This window comes from Rhea americana, unplaced genomic scaffold (assembly GCF_003343005.1).
Source record: "Rhea americana isolate MKP2758 unplaced genomic scaffold, rheAme1 scaffold_74, whole genome shotgun sequence".
Lineage (NCBI taxonomy): Eukaryota > Metazoa > Chordata > Aves > Rheiformes > Rheidae > Rhea > Rhea americana.
Window position 1 is genome coordinate 1,117,599 of NW_028186912.1, and position 18,905 is coordinate 1,136,503.

At 41.4% G+C, this 18,905-nt stretch overlaps 1 protein-coding gene across 2 annotated transcripts; it reads right to left on the reverse strand.

Moving 5' to 3' along the window:
- Positions 1 to 1,210: 1,210 nt before the first annotated feature.
- Positions 1,211 to 18,147, reverse strand: F2RL1 (F2R like trypsin receptor 1). Of its 2 annotated transcripts, none has more exons than XM_085322019.1 (2): positions 18,043 to 18,147; positions 1,211 to 3,054 (listed from the first exon to the last, which is right to left on the reverse strand). In XM_085322019.1, the coding sequence occupies exons 1-2, from the start codon at positions 18,053 to 18,055 to the stop codon at positions 1,949 to 1,951; spliced, it is 1,119 nt and encodes a 372-aa protein (XP_085178145.1). In that variant the 5' UTR covers positions 18,056 to 18,147; the 3' UTR covers positions 1,211 to 1,948. The 2 variants fall into 2 exon arrangements, with proteins under 2 accessions (XP_085178145.1, XP_085178146.1); XM_085322020.1 differs by lacking the exon at positions 18,043 to 18,147 and adding an exon at positions 7,526 to 7,730.
- Between the last annotated feature and the right edge of the window lie 758 nt (positions 18,148 to 18,905).

An 18,905-nucleotide genomic window follows, 5' to 3' on the forward strand; every position in this document is an offset into this window, starting at 1 on the left:
ACACACAATGAATCTTACGATAATGAAAAGAGTAGAATTTGGAACTGAAATCACTAAATTGGGTTAGAGGTTTTTAAAATATAGCATGCTAAAGAAAAGCAAGTGGAACACAGCACATGAAGTTCTGGAGCGCACTGAGAAACCTATACTGTAACTACCAGGAAGTTAGAGAAGGAAACATTTTAGATATATATTAAAGWCAATATAAACTGCTGTATAAGATGATAGATTCTGTAGTTTCACAAAGACAAGTCTCCTGTAAGACTGAATGGCTACAATAAGCTTATCATTTTTCAGCAATCTAACAGCCACCTACAAGTCACAGGTGACATACACCGTTCACAGCCTTCACAGCATACCATTTGCAACCTTTGGACTCCTAGCAGGACACTAGTAGCATTCCGTCACATGGACAGGATGCCCTTCCTTGGTGTTACTCATTACTGAAACCACAACTGGAAGCGCATGGACTTGACTCTTCAGCCAGGGAAAGGACATTCCCATATTCTGTTTATTGCACACACAGGATAAGGAAAGCTCCCCTTCCTTACTCTCCGTATTTGAAATGACGGACATTTCCCATCTACACACCAGTTGTCTCAGACTACAGTTTCAACCAAAGACTTTTCTATGTACCTGAGTTTAAAAGGATTCAGTTATAATTTAGGTACAGGCAGGTCACTTTGATACTAGTGCAATTTATAACTTGGTGAAACTTATCACAACTGCAAAATTTGAAAGAATGCACGTAAATCCTACCATCAAACCTATACCCATCATCTTTCCAGATTTAAAACAAATGTGATTCCATGTTCCTGACTGGTCACACATACTGCAGATGGGAGAAGAAGATTTAAAACTTTAGAAATTCCATAGGTCTGAAGATTGGTATCTTTTAACTTCTTTATTGATCTGAATTGTTTGCTTTTAGCTATCTGTTCCCTATACTAATCTCTTCTTAGGAGAGCTTTGACCTAATGACATGTAGCATTAGATGATTTTACTTAACCCATTTACATGTTACAGCTACAATTCTGTCAGAATTCTAATTCACTCTTAGGAATAATACCTTTGTTCCCTGAAAATAGGTAATGCAAACTGTAACTACTCAGCATATTGAAGAATGCTTAATAGTATAAAAGAAAACATTCCATTCAAATGTGTTATAAAAAGTCTTTTTTATATATCTTAAAAAATACAAGACATTATACAAAAATCAAGTAGCTATTCATCAGAACTTTGTTAAATAACGCCATTTAAGATCACATACTGGCAAGTGTTAAGTAACAGTTTGCCCACATGTATAATCTCAACTCACACATTTCATTTATCTTGGTGCCCGCAGATAATAAATTCAGCTTGCCAGAGCTCAATAGGATAACCTTACTAGGCTTCTACCATGTTAGTATTATAACATGAAAACTTAGAAAACAATATAAAATCAGATTTTACTATGGATATAAACAGTCCTACACTGAGATGGTGAAATAGATTTTCCTTTCCTTCTACCTATGTTTTCAAATAACGTTCTGTGAAAGCAGGTACACAGAGTAAGGCCCTATACAAACAATCTGTTCAATTGTTTAATATATTACAGTTAAAAACAACCAAAACAGAATTTCTCTGTTAATTAAACTTCATAGTAAGAGTACACAACATTCCAGAGACAGTACGCATTTTAACAACTTTGATATTGAGGAAAGATGTCTTCAAACACAGATCATTTTAAGGCCAGCAGCACTTTTGTAGAGCATCAGAAATGTCATGATTTTTTTTCAGTCTAGTAGGAAGATCCACTTGCTTACAGAGTAAGCAGTTACCAGTTCTGAAATTAAGACTTCACTGTGAATCAAAAAGCAAAGCTGTTTCTTCAAACTCTCTTGCACAAAGTCACTTTGTCACTTGCATCCTCTAAGCAGCGCTAATAGAGGTTTACTTTTCTCCCCACTCAGTAGGTTGATTTAGTTGTTCCATTTGAGTTTGAAGAGTAAGAATTGGATTTCTTGGGGTATCTACTTGATGAGAGAGAAACTTGCATCCTCTGTGTTGTTCGCACACTTCGGCAAAGAAGAGCATTTTTAAGGTTGTCTCTGAAGTCTTTTGAAATATAGTAATAGATGAATGGATCAATACAGCTGTTCAGAGTAGAAAGACACAGCGCAGTGATGTACGACACATACAAATAACTCTGGCCATGGGTTTTCAGGAGTAAATAGTGCACAACAAGCAGCACATTGCTAGGCGTAAAACAGATGAGATACATGGATAGGACAGTAATAATAAGCTTGATTGCTCTTTTTCGTTTCTTTCCTGTGTTTATGTCTGAAATGGAAGCATTCAGAGTCTTTATCATTAGTATGTAAGCAACAGCAGTGAGGAGAGCTGGGAATAAGAAGAGTCCAATTGCAAGTGAGAGGAAGTAATTGAACAGGTCATGAGCCAAAATATTTTCAGGTAATACATCATGGCAGGTGGTGATGTTAAGCTTTGAAATGTAAGTAGTCTGATTAATAAGATACAATGGAATGGTACCCAACGAAATCAATATCCAGATAGCAAGGGAGATGCCCAATGCAATTTCAGATTTCTTTCTTGAATGCACTATGGGGTTCACTATGACCCAATACCGTTGCACACTGAGACATGTCATAAAAAGAATGGAGCAGTACATATTTCCATAGAAAAATGCAACAAACACTTTGCAAAGACCTTCACCAAATAGCCAATTATTGCCATTTACATGGTATGCAATCTTCAGTGGGAACCAGACAACAAAGAGAAGGTCTGCCAATGCCAGGTTGGCCATGTAAATCACAGCAGGATGTTTCTTCTTTGTTCTGAAGAAAAAGACCCAGAGCGCCATGGCATTGCTTGGCAAACCAACAACAAAGACAATGATATAGACTATGGGAAGAAAAACTGTAGTCAGCTTTCCTGTGAGGACTTTTGCTGCAAAATCATCCACTTCATATGACTCTTCAGAGCCATTACTTGTATTTGGAACTATGTGGCCAACGAAACTTCTTCCTTTTGATTTGCTGGTTCCATTTCTTTCTATAAAAAAATAAAATAAAATAAAAAAACTTAAGTTATTGAAATAAAGACTATTTTTTCTGTGCTGTTTTTTCCAACTAGACAGTATAATCTATTCCAAAGAATTAAAAACAAATTTTCTTCCCTTCATTTAGTTTATTATGCAAAAGACAGCTATATCTCTTGTTAAGGATTACATCAGCAACCAAAATGTTTTTCCGCCTCAAAAGTTTTAATATTAAAATACCACGTTAAAATGGCTGTCAGGTGTTCCTTCCATCAGGACAGTTACAACAGAAATTGTTCCAAGTACCCCAGGGCACCATTACCATTTCACATATCAGATTCAAATTATCCAAGCGCTGGATTTGTAAAACTTCACAGAAGACTTACAAGGTAGAGTTAGAAGTGTCCTCAGTTTAGACAGGGCCTCAAAACCAGTTATGCACTAAAGAAAGCATACTGTCCTCTATCAGACTACCTTGAACTGAAACTATCAGAATGCAGTGTGGAAGKTTTATAAACAAGTGACCTTTAAGGAAAGGAAGATGCATGTTACATTGTACCTGAATTTAAATGTGAACAAACTAACTTTGTGCATGAAGATACAACAGGACTGATCATCCTTTCAGACAAGATGGTTGGGTAATCTCTGCAGTTTTCGTTCAAAACATTAGACTAACAGAGCTGACAGTTATGAATGCTTCATACATCAGAAAAGTCTCACTTCATTTTGCTTTGTCTCTTTGAACGGCACAGGAACCTATAAAAGTACGTCAGCAAGCCAGCAGTTCCCGAATGTTCTGTCTTTTACAATAGCCTTTGCATGACTCATCCAGAAACCCCCRCAAGACATCTTCCATATCCAATGGCCCTCCTGAAAAAATAAGTTTAATTGCACAAAAAGATACTTTCCGTGAACTTGTTCTATCTCATAAATCACACACCCACCAAGAAAAACTGAAGCAACATGGAACTTGACTGTCTGTGGAAGAACTATTTTAACCTTATCTCAGCCTCTGTTAAGATTTAGGGATGATTTTAGCCATGAAGAACGGGAATGTATTATCTTCTTGAGCAAGCAGGTTTGTCTACAAGGCATGAAGAGTATTGAAAGATGGTTCCTTTGTTATTCAAAATGAAAAATGCCTAACCTTTACATTTTAAAGTGCAAGAAAAGAATCTCCACAAACAAAACATGTAAAGAATCTGCAAGTATGCATGTTTCCAGTATAGCTGTTTTAAAAAGGAACCAACCCACTAGGTGTTACTTTTGAGTTATTACTACAAAGTATAATGTATAGTATTAGAGTCCTGTCAAGACTCCGTGATCTCCTAAAGAGGTATAAAATATAGCATATACTGGCACTCTTTAGACTTATGTTCCAAATAAAGTTACCTAGCCCAATTTAACTAGGGTCTGTCAAGTTCCAGGCACAAGTAAGCTTCACTGGAAAACTAAGGTATTGCCAGTACCATTACACAGACAAATCTTTTTAGTCATTTAGACTAAATGAAGTCTATGTTGAAGAAGCCTAAATTGTGCAAACAAAACAACAGCCCTAAAGGAAAAAAAATAAAAGAAAAGAGAAAGAAAGGAAAAAAAAAAAAAAAGCTTGAATGTCAAAGAGTCCTTTTGGCCTTTATGAGGTATAATTACAAGAGGGCAGAGTTATACAAGTTCTGCTCTCAGATCTTCAAGTAACATGATTATATCAGCTATATCGTTAAAGATTACAAATCTTACTTGTGTATTTCAGAAATGCCAGGTTTTAACTCAAGCTGTAAATAATAAAAGCCATAAAAGCAGCTTGAATAACATCAATAATATAAATGCCAGATGTAAAAGATAAATAGCTAAGCAATGCATCCTTCCTTACACTTATAGTTTTGCTGAGAAAGATTCCAGAGTTCCTCAAAAGCATACCCGTTAGTGCAAGCTGATAGCTGTTCTCAGAGTACCGCAGTAAAAGACAGTATACAGAGCTATGTCAAGAAGCTGTCCATCAATAACTAGTCAATCAAATTCCTGTAATACTATTCATATTCCCAGTTCCAAACATTGAAATTTTTGTGGCAAACTGGCACAGCAAATACTACCACTTTGTTCTTATTAAGGTTTTGTGAGCAAATATAAAGCAGTGCTTTCAAAGAGATATTCATAGGCTAAGTTGAAAAAGTAAACAAACATGATCGCCAAAGAAACCTAAAGTGTCACCAAGAAAACCAAAATGTTAGGGTGACACAAAAGAACAAGAAATCTATGAAATAACATCAATTAGCGCTAACATGACTCCTGACTTAGTATTGCCAAGAGTGACAGAATAGAAGCAAAGATTTGTTCTTTTTTTGACTATGTAGTCAAGTTGAATAGGCATTCTTTATTTCAGACATCAAGATTTGGTTTTATGCTGATTTTAGGTTGGAAATGTTTTATTTCTACCCTCAAAACTTCTGATTGCACATACTGGGCAGATTTTGTTAGCTCATGCAGCATGCATACTGGGAAACAACTGTCTCCAGTATCTAGTTTCTCTTTGCAGATAGCACTCTCATAGAGCAACCATCCTTTGTTAGGTATGTACATTTTCTATGTCCTTTTCTTACTCCTTCTGTTCTTTGAGTTTTCCATAACAATTGAGAAGAGTTCTTTTCCAAGCATGGTTTCACCCTGACTCACCCACAGAGAATGCAGTTGACTTGCTAATCTGCCCAAGGGAAAAACTTCCTTAGTACCAAGGGGACAGATATACTCTCCTCCTAAAAGGAAAGCCTATTTCAACACATTTGCCGTTTGTTCAGAAGATATAACCTACTGCCTACCAAACTAAAGCTTAAGCCTACCCCACAGACACAAAAGTGACAAGAGCATAAAGTTTTGCCTGACACAAATTAACTAGTTCAGGTCGAAATAGCAATATCCACACAGGACTAAGGTTAGGATTACCCTGGTTCTTGGATCTGCAGCACAGACTCGCAGTAATCCCATAATGGCATTAGCCTGTTGAAAACAGTCACAGCCAGGTCCCCTGACTTCTCATGCGTGGCTCTTCCAGCTCACCTCACTTCCCACCACCAGAAGATCTAGCATCCAGCTAGGACATTTCCAAGCAGACTTCCTCCCCACCACAGACCAATTCTAAACTGCCACTCTTTTTCCCACAGTCCTGCTCCCCTTAAGGGATATCAAGAGTCATTCACAATCCCAATAGCATCAGAAACTTCACTCTGAACAATAAAATTTGCTGCAAACAGCTTGTTGATCTTTACCTCCTTAAGATTTTAAGGTGAATACCACATTTTTATTAAAAACTGCAACAGCTCTAAATAGCACAAATATGATGGTTCTCAAAAAGACAGTGGAAAGAAAAAAAGGCCTTTCCTGACATGCACAACTGCACCAGTTTAACTACAGGCATTTTAGGCAAATTTAATTAAAAGTAAATAAGATCTTAGATAGCCTTCTTTTTGTTGTTGTTTCAAGTCTGTTTATTATTAATTTAGCTTTAAGTCTTTGAACCAAAATGTATCACACAATAAACCAAAAAAAAGAGAGTATCTACTATTGGCATGCACTTGCCCTCAGGTGATGACCATATATTGAAAGTCTAGTGAATATTTGTTTAAAAAAAATGGATCTACCATAAGTTTGTCTCCATTATTTACACAGCCTTTATACATACATTTATTATGTAAATAAGCACTAATGTACAGGAGGAACAAATACAGGAGGACACGGCGCAAAGAGCATGCGTGCAGGCGGCAAAGGGTTTTACTATAAAAGGTAGTGAAACTTGACCCTTAAGGCAGTGAAATATGAATAGCTGCCTCTCTTTAAAAGCATTTATGTTCATTATGCAATAATTTAAATCACCAAAAATAAGCATTAAGATTATGAGGTCATCCTAGCTTTTTGGAGTTGGAAATCATTTCGAGACTCGGTCTTTGAGGGCTTTTCCACCTCTTAAGCAACCTGATAGCTGAGAATTGAAGGAGCTACTCAAATCGATGCATGCGGAGCAGGTTACAGGTGTCACGGCCGGCTAACTGCGAGGGTGGTCCCGCAGCCCCGCGCCGCCAMGGCCGGCCGCTTTGGGGGCGAGCTCGCCTGCCTCTCGCCCCCCGCCCGGACCAGCACCGCCCGGGCGGGACGCGTCCCCGGCGCAACAGCAACCGGCCAAAGGGTCAGGGGAATTAGCAGGAAAAGTTAATGCAGTGCTCTCCGGTATAACCTAGTCACGGCTTTTTTTTTTTTTTTTTTTTTTTTTTTTTCTTTTTCTCCCCCCACCCCCCCAGTTTGGCACTGGGGGGCAGCTTTTCGGCACGACCGAGCGACGATGCCAGGGCGTCGCCGAGCTAGCGCTAACCTTGCGCTGCGCTCCCCCGTCTTCCAGCGCAGGGCTTCACCGGGACCAACYCGGCTCTCCCCGGCCCGGCCGGCTCCCGCTCCCGCCTCCCCCCCGGCGGCGGCCCGGCCGGCCTCGGCTCTCACCTGCGGGCGTGGCGGCTCCCAGCAGCGCGCACAGCAGCAGCAGCAGGCACAGTCCGCGGCGCCCGGCCATGCCTTCGCCGTCCCCGCCGCGCTCCCGCCTCTGCCGCGCACCCGACCAGTTTCGCCTGATACCTGAGCAAGGAGTGGGCGGAGGGCGCGGCCTCCGGGACCGGCCCGGCGCCAGGCGGGGCCGGCCCTGGCCACGTCCCGCCGCCGCTGAGGGGGGCTGGCGGCGCTGCCGTGCGCGCCTAAAATGGCGGGCGGGGGCGCCCCGCCGCGGGGGGTACGCGGCCACCGCGAAATGGCGGGCGGGGGCGCCAGCCTCGGGCCGCGGGCGGAGAGCCAGGCCGTGAGGGGGGAGAGGCGGCCAGCGCCCCGCGGCGGCCTCGCCCCGCGGCGTCGGGGCTGCCCCTGCCTGCCTCACCTGCCGCCGCCGCTTTTGATTTTATTATTATTATTATTATTATGTTGGCCCGAGCAGGCCGTGTCCCCCAGAATCTTCCGCAGAGCCGAGAGGCAAGTCACGGTTTTGGACCACAGTCCCCCGGTTCGTCCGCTGCACGGAAGAAATGCAGTGCGAAGTAACGTTTACAGCAGGGCCACGTTTTCGGCGTGACCTGAGCAACGCCRGAGCACTAGAGCTGCAAAATCACGTTAAAAAATCACCTCCGTTGCGTTCCATAAATGCGATTTATTATCTTGACTCTTAAAGCTGTAAGTGTACCCAGTAGAACAAATGTTATCAGAGCAGCGTCAAGTAAAGCCCGCGAAGCCATCGTTTGAGTGGTCGTGTAGTCAGAGGCTGCCATCGTTTACATAAAACTTCTATTTGAATTTTGCGGACTAGTTCTAGTGTACACAAGCTAGCGTGGAAAAGGGCCAGAGGGATATCTCGTCGGACAGACRTGTTGCTGCTGGCTCGGTGTGTTACCTTGTGTTTGCCTAGTGTTTTTACCCTTCGTGATGTTCTTACRTAAGACAGGCAGGAAAATGTTTAACAGTTGCTTAACCCTCAATGCATTTATGGTACTATGTTGGGGACAGAACATAAGAAATGGGTATTTTCACTTGTCGGCCTTTCCTAAACTCAGTGTGCACCAACTTCCTTGTATCCTTTAATTTTTGCAAGTACTGATTCCAGGAATAATAAAATTCAGCACAATCCAATACCAGCACTGTGTTCAATTTGCACGCACAAATAAGAATTTTTAAAAGGGTTTTAGGTTTGCAAAATCAAGCACACAAATTATCGAATTCCACATTCAACCCTATTTCACACCTCTAGACACATACATGGTCTGCRGTTATGTGAAAAATGCTCCTTCCTGTAAAAAGAGGGGGAAAGAAGAAAAAAAAAAAGAGCAAGTTTATCACAAGCTGAAGCTGAGCGTTTCGGGTAGCGACCCAGGCAGCAGGTCTGGAGGCCRAGAAGCCACTGCTCACGCGGTAGGGACACACGCTCGTCCTGCCTCCTGCCAGTGRAGACACCAGCAAGGCGCCCCGCCGTCCCTGCCGCCTCCATCCCTGCCCCTTTCTGTCCTGCTCGCTGGCAGTGCTGCTCTGTTTGCTTTACTGTTACCAGCCACTCCACGCACACTCAGTTTCCTGCTCCTCATCTTGCCCGATGAGACCCAGTCTTTCCATCTGTTTCTTTATCTAATCTCCAGTTCAGACAGACACGTACAGATATGCTGGCTACTGGTTTCTGCGGTGTTTTCCCTCTCAGACCTTCAGTCTGAAAAGTATTCTTGCCACCTGGTCCTACCCTAACCAGTGCTCTCCTGCCATCTGCCACTGCCCAGTCCTTGTTTTCATTGCTTATTTTCTCCTGATTTATTCCATCCAATCTGGCTTTTTATTCTATTTGCATTTAAAGTAGGCAGCTCCTTCCCTGTTTTGCCTGGATTCAGAAAGGGGGGGGGCATAAAGGAAAGGGACCCCTTGCTGCCACTGAACAAAATCTGCCCTGGCCTGCCTCAAAGCAGGTCCAGCTGCAGCTGAAGAAGTCCCACAGCTGGGTGCAGGAGCAGGCAGCGCTGCGCACCCATCTTCATGCAAGGCAGCCTTTGGCTTAGCCTCCAGTAACTACGGAAACTGTGAGTTAGCAGGGGTTTATAACTTGGCTAGATTTTCATAAGGCTGTCAGAAATACATAATCCACATAAAGATCATCTCCCTTCAGAACTTCCTATGCAATTAAAAAGCAATTAAAATAGGCTTTTGCAAGAGGGAGGCTTAGGCAGCTTTAATACTGGACAATTTTATCAGCCTGCCCTGTCTTCAGCGCTTGCAAGTGGTAACAGCTAGTGCTCCATCTGAGCCTTRCTAACAACCATGAAAAGGTTGCCAGCTAGTTAATGTGTATCAATTTTTCCGAATAGCTATTTTTGATTTGTTTATTTACTTTGAGCAAGACATTAGTGTTCCAGGCTGACCTCTTCAGCAGGCATAGTATTTGTGRGGAAGGTTCCCCTTCTGAAGCCTGCACATTAGTGTGGCCTCATGACTTAAAAACGTTTGATAAAAACTAGACGTGGTCTTACCCCTACTCAGATCACTGGGACTTTGTACAAGGTAGAATCAAGCCTTCATTATTCGCAGGTATCTTTGTCGAGGACAACTCGTTTGTCAAACCTATTTGCCATTCTAGTGTACCGTTTTATCAGTTTGGAAAGAAGTAACGTTTAAGAATTCCTAAATAAGCATAGACTGTTAGGTTCTAATTCACACTTGTTTATAATTGAAATACGGTTACAGTAAATATAACTACCACAGGAAGAATTAAGCGGGTGACTATAGATGCTTATTAAATCTCAGTCCTCCATTACAAACTTTTTCTTCTGTGCTGAGGATTAGCAAGTCTGGAAGCAACAGCTTGACAGGAAGCGTCCGCTCGCCACTTTCTGTGGCTTGCAGGGAGATTTGAACCCRCATATGTCATTTGTGCCGTAGTGGTGTTGATTATTAGAGCATAACCCAAACTGACAGAAAGGTAAGTGAGCAGTGGCTCGTAATTCCCTGCTGTAGCAGTGGTTGCCTGGGACATGTTATCAGGAAAGTCTCGTGCACCTTGGAGCAAAGGTCATAGTTGAATATACGCTTTCCCTTGCACTTTGAGTAGCTTGTGGGTGTGGTGGTATTAACACAGTACAGTTTGGGAGCTGCAAAGGGGACGTCTTGTTATGCAGGGCTCGCGGGGCATACCCCTTAGGTCTTTATTGTTTTTTATCAGCATAAAGAGCGTGAATAATCGTGAAGATATGTGGCTTTGTCAGACATGCTTGGTACACCTTTATTAACTAAGAAGTGCGCGTGGTTTCATTGCAAGGTGCCTGTCAGTACTAGAGCAGTTGTTTGCACTTAAAATAAATGGGTGGGAGCATTTTCACTAGAAAGAGCTTACCTTCTGTGCTTTGTGTCATCCTGTGGATTTCTGAATTCAAATGGCAAATGTGTTTTCTGTGTGTGGCTTATTTTGACTCTGTAACATGTCTGCTGGGAAAGAAGGTAAGAGAATGACTGTTTGTGCCATGTGCCTTGCAGAAATATGAGTGTGGGTTTTTTTAAGACTACCCTGTGCGAGAAGACCTTGTCTTTGCAAGGGAGAGGAAATAAAAATCTCATTTTAAAAACCAACCTTTCTTGTCATGATGGCACAACTACTTAAATACCCTTCAAACCGTGCAGTTAGTGGAAAGGGTTCAAGGAGGGAGGAGGAAGTTTGGTTTGATTAAAACAACAAGAATTAGTTTTAAAATATATTTAGTTTCTGATCCTGAACAAGCCCGTGTGTCATCTGTTGTTGCCTTAGCTTATCCTCAGGTGCCACCTGCCATCTGGGAAACAAGGCGGGCACCAGGGATCTCTCGCTCCTCATAGCCCCAGGATCCCTCTGCGGTTCCCCATGCAGCTCTGCAGCCCCATGAATTACAAAACGTCTTTGCTTTCTTAGTGGAAAACTAGGTCTCTGGACATAACAAACCTTTTCATTAACTCATTTCAATGCAGTGAAGTCCCCTATCTTTTCTCCTTGTCCTTCATTTATAAAAACTCCTGTGTCATCTTAAGTGGTCCCTCTCTTTTTTTTTCCAGAGCATTTGAACAGATCTCTGAGCATCTCTAGCTATTCTTGCCAGCCTTGCTCTCAGACCTCCTACGTACTAAGTGACAGTTGCCCTGATGTCCTTGACATACTGTGTGCCTCCAGCAAGGTTCCTAAGAAACAAGGAAAAAAAAAAAAAAAAAAAAGCAGCCATTTTTATAATATGCTTTTTCCCTGGTAGCAAAGATCCATTTTATTTCACTCTCCCTATTTAGGCTGTTGCTCCCATTCCCTGTCTTACCCCATCTCCCCCAGGTGTTATGTAGTCTTTGGAAATACTGGCCATAATGAAAGTAAGTATTTTATGAGCATGTCGTGTTGATGTGCTATTGTATTGTTACTACTGTGGGTGACAGTGTGGGAGAGTATACTAATTAATGGCATTTTGGGGTCACTGTGTTGGAGGAAGGAATAGGTAGTATGGGTTGATCAGGTGGTCATTTAATGGTTATTGTATAGTAGCCTGATTTTTCTGGTCTTCTGCCAGCAGTTTCCTATGTTCATTCCTGATATCTGTCCTTTAAAACTTCCCACATTTTCACTTTTCCCGGAAAGCAAGAAGATCAAGGACTTGGGGTAGAGGCAGGACAAAGAGAAGTGGCAAAGGTCTAGAACAAAATGTTAAGTATGCCTGGTGCCTGGGGAATACAAACATAGAGGGACCAAACCTGACTCCACACTGACATGAAAGCAGAGCTGTGGCTTCTGCTCACCGTGGCCTTGCGGAAAGAAGGCACATGCAAATGAAACACAACTGCCCCAGCTGCGCAGAATGCAAAGCACTGCTCTTCCACTTGAGCTGATGGTTGCTTAGTGTGTTACATCTGTGTGCAGATGGGCCTACAAATGTAAGAGTGCCAAAAATCAAACAGATGAAAATTATGAAATGCTAGAAGTTAGGCTTCCTGCACCRTTTTAATTCAACCTGCTTGTGCATATGCACTACGAAACAGATTCAATTATAACATTATATCTTATAAATGAAACAATGGATCATTATTAAGCTTAGGAAAAAATATGTAATAGCTCAACAAAAAGAAACATTGTTATTGTGTTGGCATGTTTGGCAGTGTGGGTGTTACTGTAGTCCTTTGTAATAGCCAGCTAGTCTCTTGAGCAAATCAGCTGAAAGCAGGTAATAATAAATCTGAGCTTACATCAACACCTGGAATTTAAAATAGGATCAGCGTTATGACAATGAGAGCAAGAATATTACAATTGTATTCTTGGACACAGAAACTGTTTGTAGTGAGAATATACTGGGGAGGACTGTGGTGGAAAATTACTAAAAACAAAGTGTTAATTATGAGGAGCTGGATAAGGATTTTCCACTTCTTTCAGATTTTTTCAGAATTCTGTTGGTCCATCTCATGTAGGAAGTTTATTCATGGCTTACCACAAAGCTAACTATGTTTGTAGTGATACTATGGTACTATCCAAACACCCAATTAGCTGTAGGATGTTTATTATATAACCATTAAAAGTGATATTGGCCTATAATATTTCTTGGATCATTTCTACTGTCTGTATTCCTTTTAGCAGTATACTGAGACTAGTTCCAAGGGGAAATTCAACTTCAGTTTTACAGTTAAAACCTTTCTGATAACAGAAAAAGGTTGCAATGGCTGATGAGTGCTGTGAAATGTTGAACACAGCAGTGAAAATGGATAAACAGATTTACTTCCTGGAAATTAATTGAAGGAATGTCAGGATACATTGACCAAACAGGAGAGAGCTTTTCTTCTTCCGTTTCAGTTAAGCTAAAAGTACTGGTTTATAAAACCCTGTTTTGAAAGGAGCTGAAAGATATTTTCAGCATGAGTCTATGCCAGCTCTTGTATAACGTCTCTACACCTGAGCTGGTAGGAATATGGAAGGGTGGAATTCATAACACAACAATTCTGGTTAAAATAAACTGAATCATTACCATGAATTACAAACTCAATGATAGTCTGGATTGTCTGGATTGATACAGCACTGGATTGTGCTGTAGCAAAGAAGGTATTCGTCTGTAATGTGTGTGAAGGAATCATTCATTCATCACCAGTAAAGTCTTAATTGGGGTATATTTTTTACTTGGTCTGTATCTTCATAAAACAAAACTGGACAAAGTCCAGAGAAGATGTGAGCAAGGTCTGAAGAATGCTTGGGGGAATTAATTTTGCTTGGTCTGAAGAAGACCACAGACAGACATGATAACATCCTTAAAGTATGTCCACAGCTGTAGCACGTATTCTGTGTTCACTGGGCAGGCTGAAATGGTTTACACTTGTGTTCCTCTGTTCAAAAGCAAATGCTGTTGAATGTCCAGGACTCGTCTTATCTGATTCTAGCTCGGGAAGAGTTCAGATCTTGACGTCATGCTCATCATTTCTGAGCAACCATGACTCAGGCGACAGCAAGGTCTCCTGCTGAGATCTCTGATAATTTCTGCTCCAGAGAGAGGAGCTTTTCAAGCCCATCTGCATTCTTGCTTACCCACCACACAGCTGGGCCAGCGCTTCTCTGACCAAATGAAGGAGCAGAAGCACATGGCAGGGGGTTGTGTGCAGCTTTTCCCAGGGAGAAAAACACCAGGCAGGTTTTAGGGCAGTAACAGACCTCTGGGAAGCCCTACGGGACTTGCACCCATTTTAAAGAGCTGGACAATAAGCAGGGAAAATACAAGTCTTAAACCACAAATTTTTGTGCGCACTGTGTTTAGTGAGTCTATGGAGAGAGTGACGCTGAACCATCAACCTTGTCGCCTTTGAAGAGCAGCATTAAGACGCAGGCTCAGAGACTTGGGAGCTGACTAAATCACAGCCAGACGCTGGAGCGTGTGGCACGAGGAGCCCCTCAAGCAGCTGGGCAGGGAACTGTGTGCAGTCAGTGCTGCCAGGTATTCCAGTAGGCTTCTGCGAAGAGCTCTTTAAAATACTACTCCTGTGTACAAAACAAGGTGCCATCATAGTTGTGTGTAGTTTTTCCAGAGGGCTATGGAGGATACTGGCTTTTTTGTTTATTTTTGATTTTTTGTTTTTGTTAGTGTGTTTATTCTACTTCTTTTGCATTTAAAACACACCTAAATAAGGAAGTGATTTTTAGGGCATTTAAGGGATACTGTATCCTCTTCCCTCTCTTTCTAGGCAGTAAAAGTAAATGCATAAATGATTCTTAAATTAAGCACAGAGATTATAAGCAATCTCTAAGGATTGGTCATACTGTCTGTGTTTACCTAACAGACATTGGGAGGCACCATACAAGCAAACTGGAGTATGGCATGCTTTTCTGGTTTTCTCATGACCTTTTTGAACTTATGCTGTCTCTGCCTCATGGGCATATGTCTCAGATTAGTAGCCATCTGTAGTAGCAATAACCCACAGCAGAAATAACCTACAGACAAGCTGATGCAGTTGCTAGCCAGACTGCTGCCTTCCTACTGCCTTCACTCCATTCGTGTTGTTTCTCCTGCTGCTAGCTTGCAGAGTGGCATTGCCCACCTAAYGCATCTGCCCTTCATGTTTTCCAATTTAGTAGAAGCATGTATATATTTCCAGTGGTTCTTTTCTGTGATTTTTTTAACACAGAGTTATTGCACTTCCATCTACAGTCCCCAAAATGCCTTCAAAAGAAGTGGGAGTTGTTTTTGGTTTTGTTTGGGGTTTTATTTGCAGCTTCTCACTTATCTCAACTACAGGAAGCCTATGGAAAGAGAAGCCACAAATCAAGGGAAAAAGCAATACTTTATGAGCGATGTTCTGGAAACATCCCCTGCTTTTTTTTTTTTTTTTAATTTCCTCATCATCCCTTCATCTGTTGAGACTTTACAAGAATTACAGTGTACTGCGAAATGTTTTAGTAAATCCAGAATCTGCAGTGGATGTGGAGATCTAGAGATGGATGGAAAGAGGAGTTGTGTGAAAGAAAGCACTCAGGAAAGAAAAAAGAACAATCACTGAGATGAGCTTTCAGAWGAACAAGCAGGATGGGATTTTCAGCTGATGGCTCAGAAAGTCTAAAGGTTCCCAGAGCAGCAATCAAAAGGAGGACTGCCACTCCCAGCTTCATTTCCCTTGTGCTGCTCATGGCATTTTTTTTGGCTGTTCTAAGAGCTAGTAGATCAGTAACTTATCCAGACAAAGAGCAGTGGTGATGACTAGCCATCCAGCTCCCCACGGGCTCCAACCTGTTGCAAAGGAGGCAGCAGAGCATTTGCCAAATGCTCTCGGTGAAAGACAGCAGGGAAAAAACAAAATGTCCTGATGGCAGTATAGGGGCTGAAGTGTCTCCAAACTCTACCAGCAGCCATGGCAGGTCAGCCAAAGAGAGTCTCATGTAATCTCCTCCAAGCTAGAGCTGTAGACATCCTCTAACCTCACTGCAGTTAGTGGAGGCAGGAGCTTTCACGCGTGCTAAACTGCAGTTTAGTATCTGAGCTTTGATTTGGCCAGTACATCGTGCCTTGCCTCAGGTCATTACAGCAGGTGTTGGTTTCAATTAGGTCAGTTTTACTGACATTATCTAAACACCTTGAGGTAGATAAGGCCTGGGAAAGCTCTCAGGATGAACACAGTCCAAGAGGGGTTTATGGCTCCTGAAGAACTTAGAGTTTGCCCAAGCAGTAGTGTCATTTTCAGTAGTGAGAGGATGCCAAAAGTCTGGACCCAAGAAGACATCTAATGATGACAATGAGATCCTGTCTCTGCCATTAATACCTGCTAGTGCTTGGGTCTATCTAATCAGTTTATTTTTAAATTACAACTGATATTTGCAAAAAGTAAACCATGATGTGAATTCTAAGAGCTCTGCAGRAAGTTTCTATGCCAAGCTTTTAGTTCAGTTTAACAGATGGACGTGTGGATGCTCATTCAGAACGATGTCAAAATTGCTTGAACTAATCCAGTATTTTAAGTAAAGAAGGGCTTGAGAACAAAACTGGAATCTAGAATATCAATTATATACCTAGATCTAAAAATCCTCTCACACTAAGGAGTGTTTTGAATTTGTGATTTCTTAATCAAAGCCCTATTTTTTAGGACAAGTCTCTTACTGTTCTTCGATTTTTGTAATGACTAATGAGAGGCATAACTACTTTAAGAGATGAAGAAATATAATTGGTTGCCACTTAAATGGAAAAGTGAGCTAAATCCAAGCCTTGTGCAATACCAATATCTTCTTCTTTTAATTCTATATTCTTTAGAAATTTATGTTATGATGATATGCTGCTAATCTGAATTATATACATGAAATATAGTGCATTTTGACCACATTTCCTGATTAATCATAGATGCCTTCCTTTTGGCAAAGTCATTCATTTATTAACTTCTGACTATGAATTCTATTTCAAGCATTTGACCTGACTGTTTAACTAATCTGTCAGTTCTGTGATGTATTCTGGGGTCTTATCATGTTATATCCATATGTTCTTAATTTATCAGTGAGCTAAATAAGGCATGAAAAGCATGAGATGGAAATTGAAATGTTTCCAGTCATCATGGCAATCTAATACTGGAATAGCCATCTGCTAGGAGTAATGGAAAAAAAAAACCAGATTCTTCTATGGTCACAGCCTTTCCTTTTCTCAGCATGTATACATGAATATAATATAAACCAGCAGCATCCCACTCTGCTGTGAACTACCTGCTCCTGTGTACTGGCTCAGGATGGTACAGCTGTGTAGGAATAGCAGGAAACTAATCCAAAGAAAGGTAAATTTTAACAGGATCTGCTCTCCAATCTGGTTCATTACATGGCTGTGACAATGTAAAAAGAAGGAGTGTTTTAGAGACACGCACAAATGTCCAAAGACACGGAGAGGTCATGGTGTTTTTTTCTGGCTGCAGTCCTGGCTTATGACAATTAAATAGTAAATGACATTAGAATCCAAGATGCAGCATAGTAAATAGAAGAAAGGAATTATTATTATGGGATTGCCAGGTTTGGCAGAGACTGCTACCTTGCCTGTTGCAATTTCATGCTGCTAAATTAATACGAAGGAGCTTAAGCAACAGGCACACAAATATAYGCTGTAGACACTGGGCATTTCACTCCTCTATAATATGAAAGGGATGTATCTGGCTGTCTGCATCAGAGCATATATAGCTTTTGCATAATTTCTGTGTGACTCCCTCTAATTTTAATAAACTCTGTTTCACTGTAGTTCAAGTGGTTTGCAAATTGCTTTTGGGGACTTCCTGCCATCACTGTCATTGAGTGCTTTCATCCTGCTTATGGTTACTGGTTAAAAAGCCCAGTGCTAGGAACTATTTATGTAGTGTTTTATCTGCAGGGATGTGGTCTGCCTAGAAGCGAAGCCCAGGGTCCACAGAGAGGTGAGTTTAATGGAACAAGTATGCTGGCTGGCCAGGACTCCAGAACACTATTTGGAAATGACCCTTGCTGAGAAAGGAAGTGAGGAGGAGATGCAACCCACCGGGCTGAGTCATGCCGCTGCCGCCACCACGGTCCCATCTGTGCTCACATTGCTCATTCAGCCTTGCAGGAACCAGTCTCCTCCCAGTTGCTCAGCTCAGCTAACCTTTCACTGTCTGCAGGGTCACACACACACAAAAAAACACACAAACTCTTCATTAGATCCAGTGCAGTCATTTGACCAAAACCTGAGGATCACTACACTCAAAAAAACCCCAACCAACTAAACAAACAAACAAACAAACAAACAAAAACYCAGACCAAAAAATAAACTAATTATAACCAAAAATAATTTGCTTATTCTGTCATTACTTTCTTGGGAGAGAGTTGTGGTTCTGTAAAATGACTGTCTGTGATAGAATTATTTAATTTGTGATTGAATTGTTTATTAAGTTTAATGCAAACCACAGCTATTATTATTATTATTATTATTATTATTATTATTATCATCCAGGTTTAGAAAATTACTTCTTCTGTTTAGCTAAAACTTGTCAAACTTTGAACTCCAGATATGTAATAATCTCCTATAAGTATTTATTTACTACATCTGAAAATGCTTAGTTCATGTGCATTTAGAAAGGACTTACTAAAGTGAACAAATCCATTGACATTTGGAGAAGCTCTTTGCTGCACAAGCACAGCACCCATATTCACTGTTGGCATGTTGTGAAAGAACAGTAAAGGATAGGAAGGAAAAAAACAGATTCTTCCTTCAGCCGTATGCAGAGCAAGGTAAGGACTTCACTGCGTGTGACCTCCTGATGCCACAGTGTCCCCTGCTACTGCCTGGGCCTCCTTTGGCGGTGGCAGAGGAAAGTGCTTCCACRTCATGCTGTATCATGCTGTATCCAGCAGCCATACCCC

What these genes read in the sequence shown, in the direction of transcription:
- F2RL1 (XM_085322020.1), bottom strand. Translation starts at nt 7,595, where the DNA reads ATGGCCGGGCGCCGCGGACTGTGCCTGCTGCTGCTGCTGTGCGCGCTG. An exon ending in GGGAGCCGCCACGCCCGCAG is followed by an intron (nt 3,055 to 7,525) that starts GTGAGAGCCGAG and finishes ATTTTTTTATAG; the next exon opens with AAAGAAATGGAACCAGCAAA.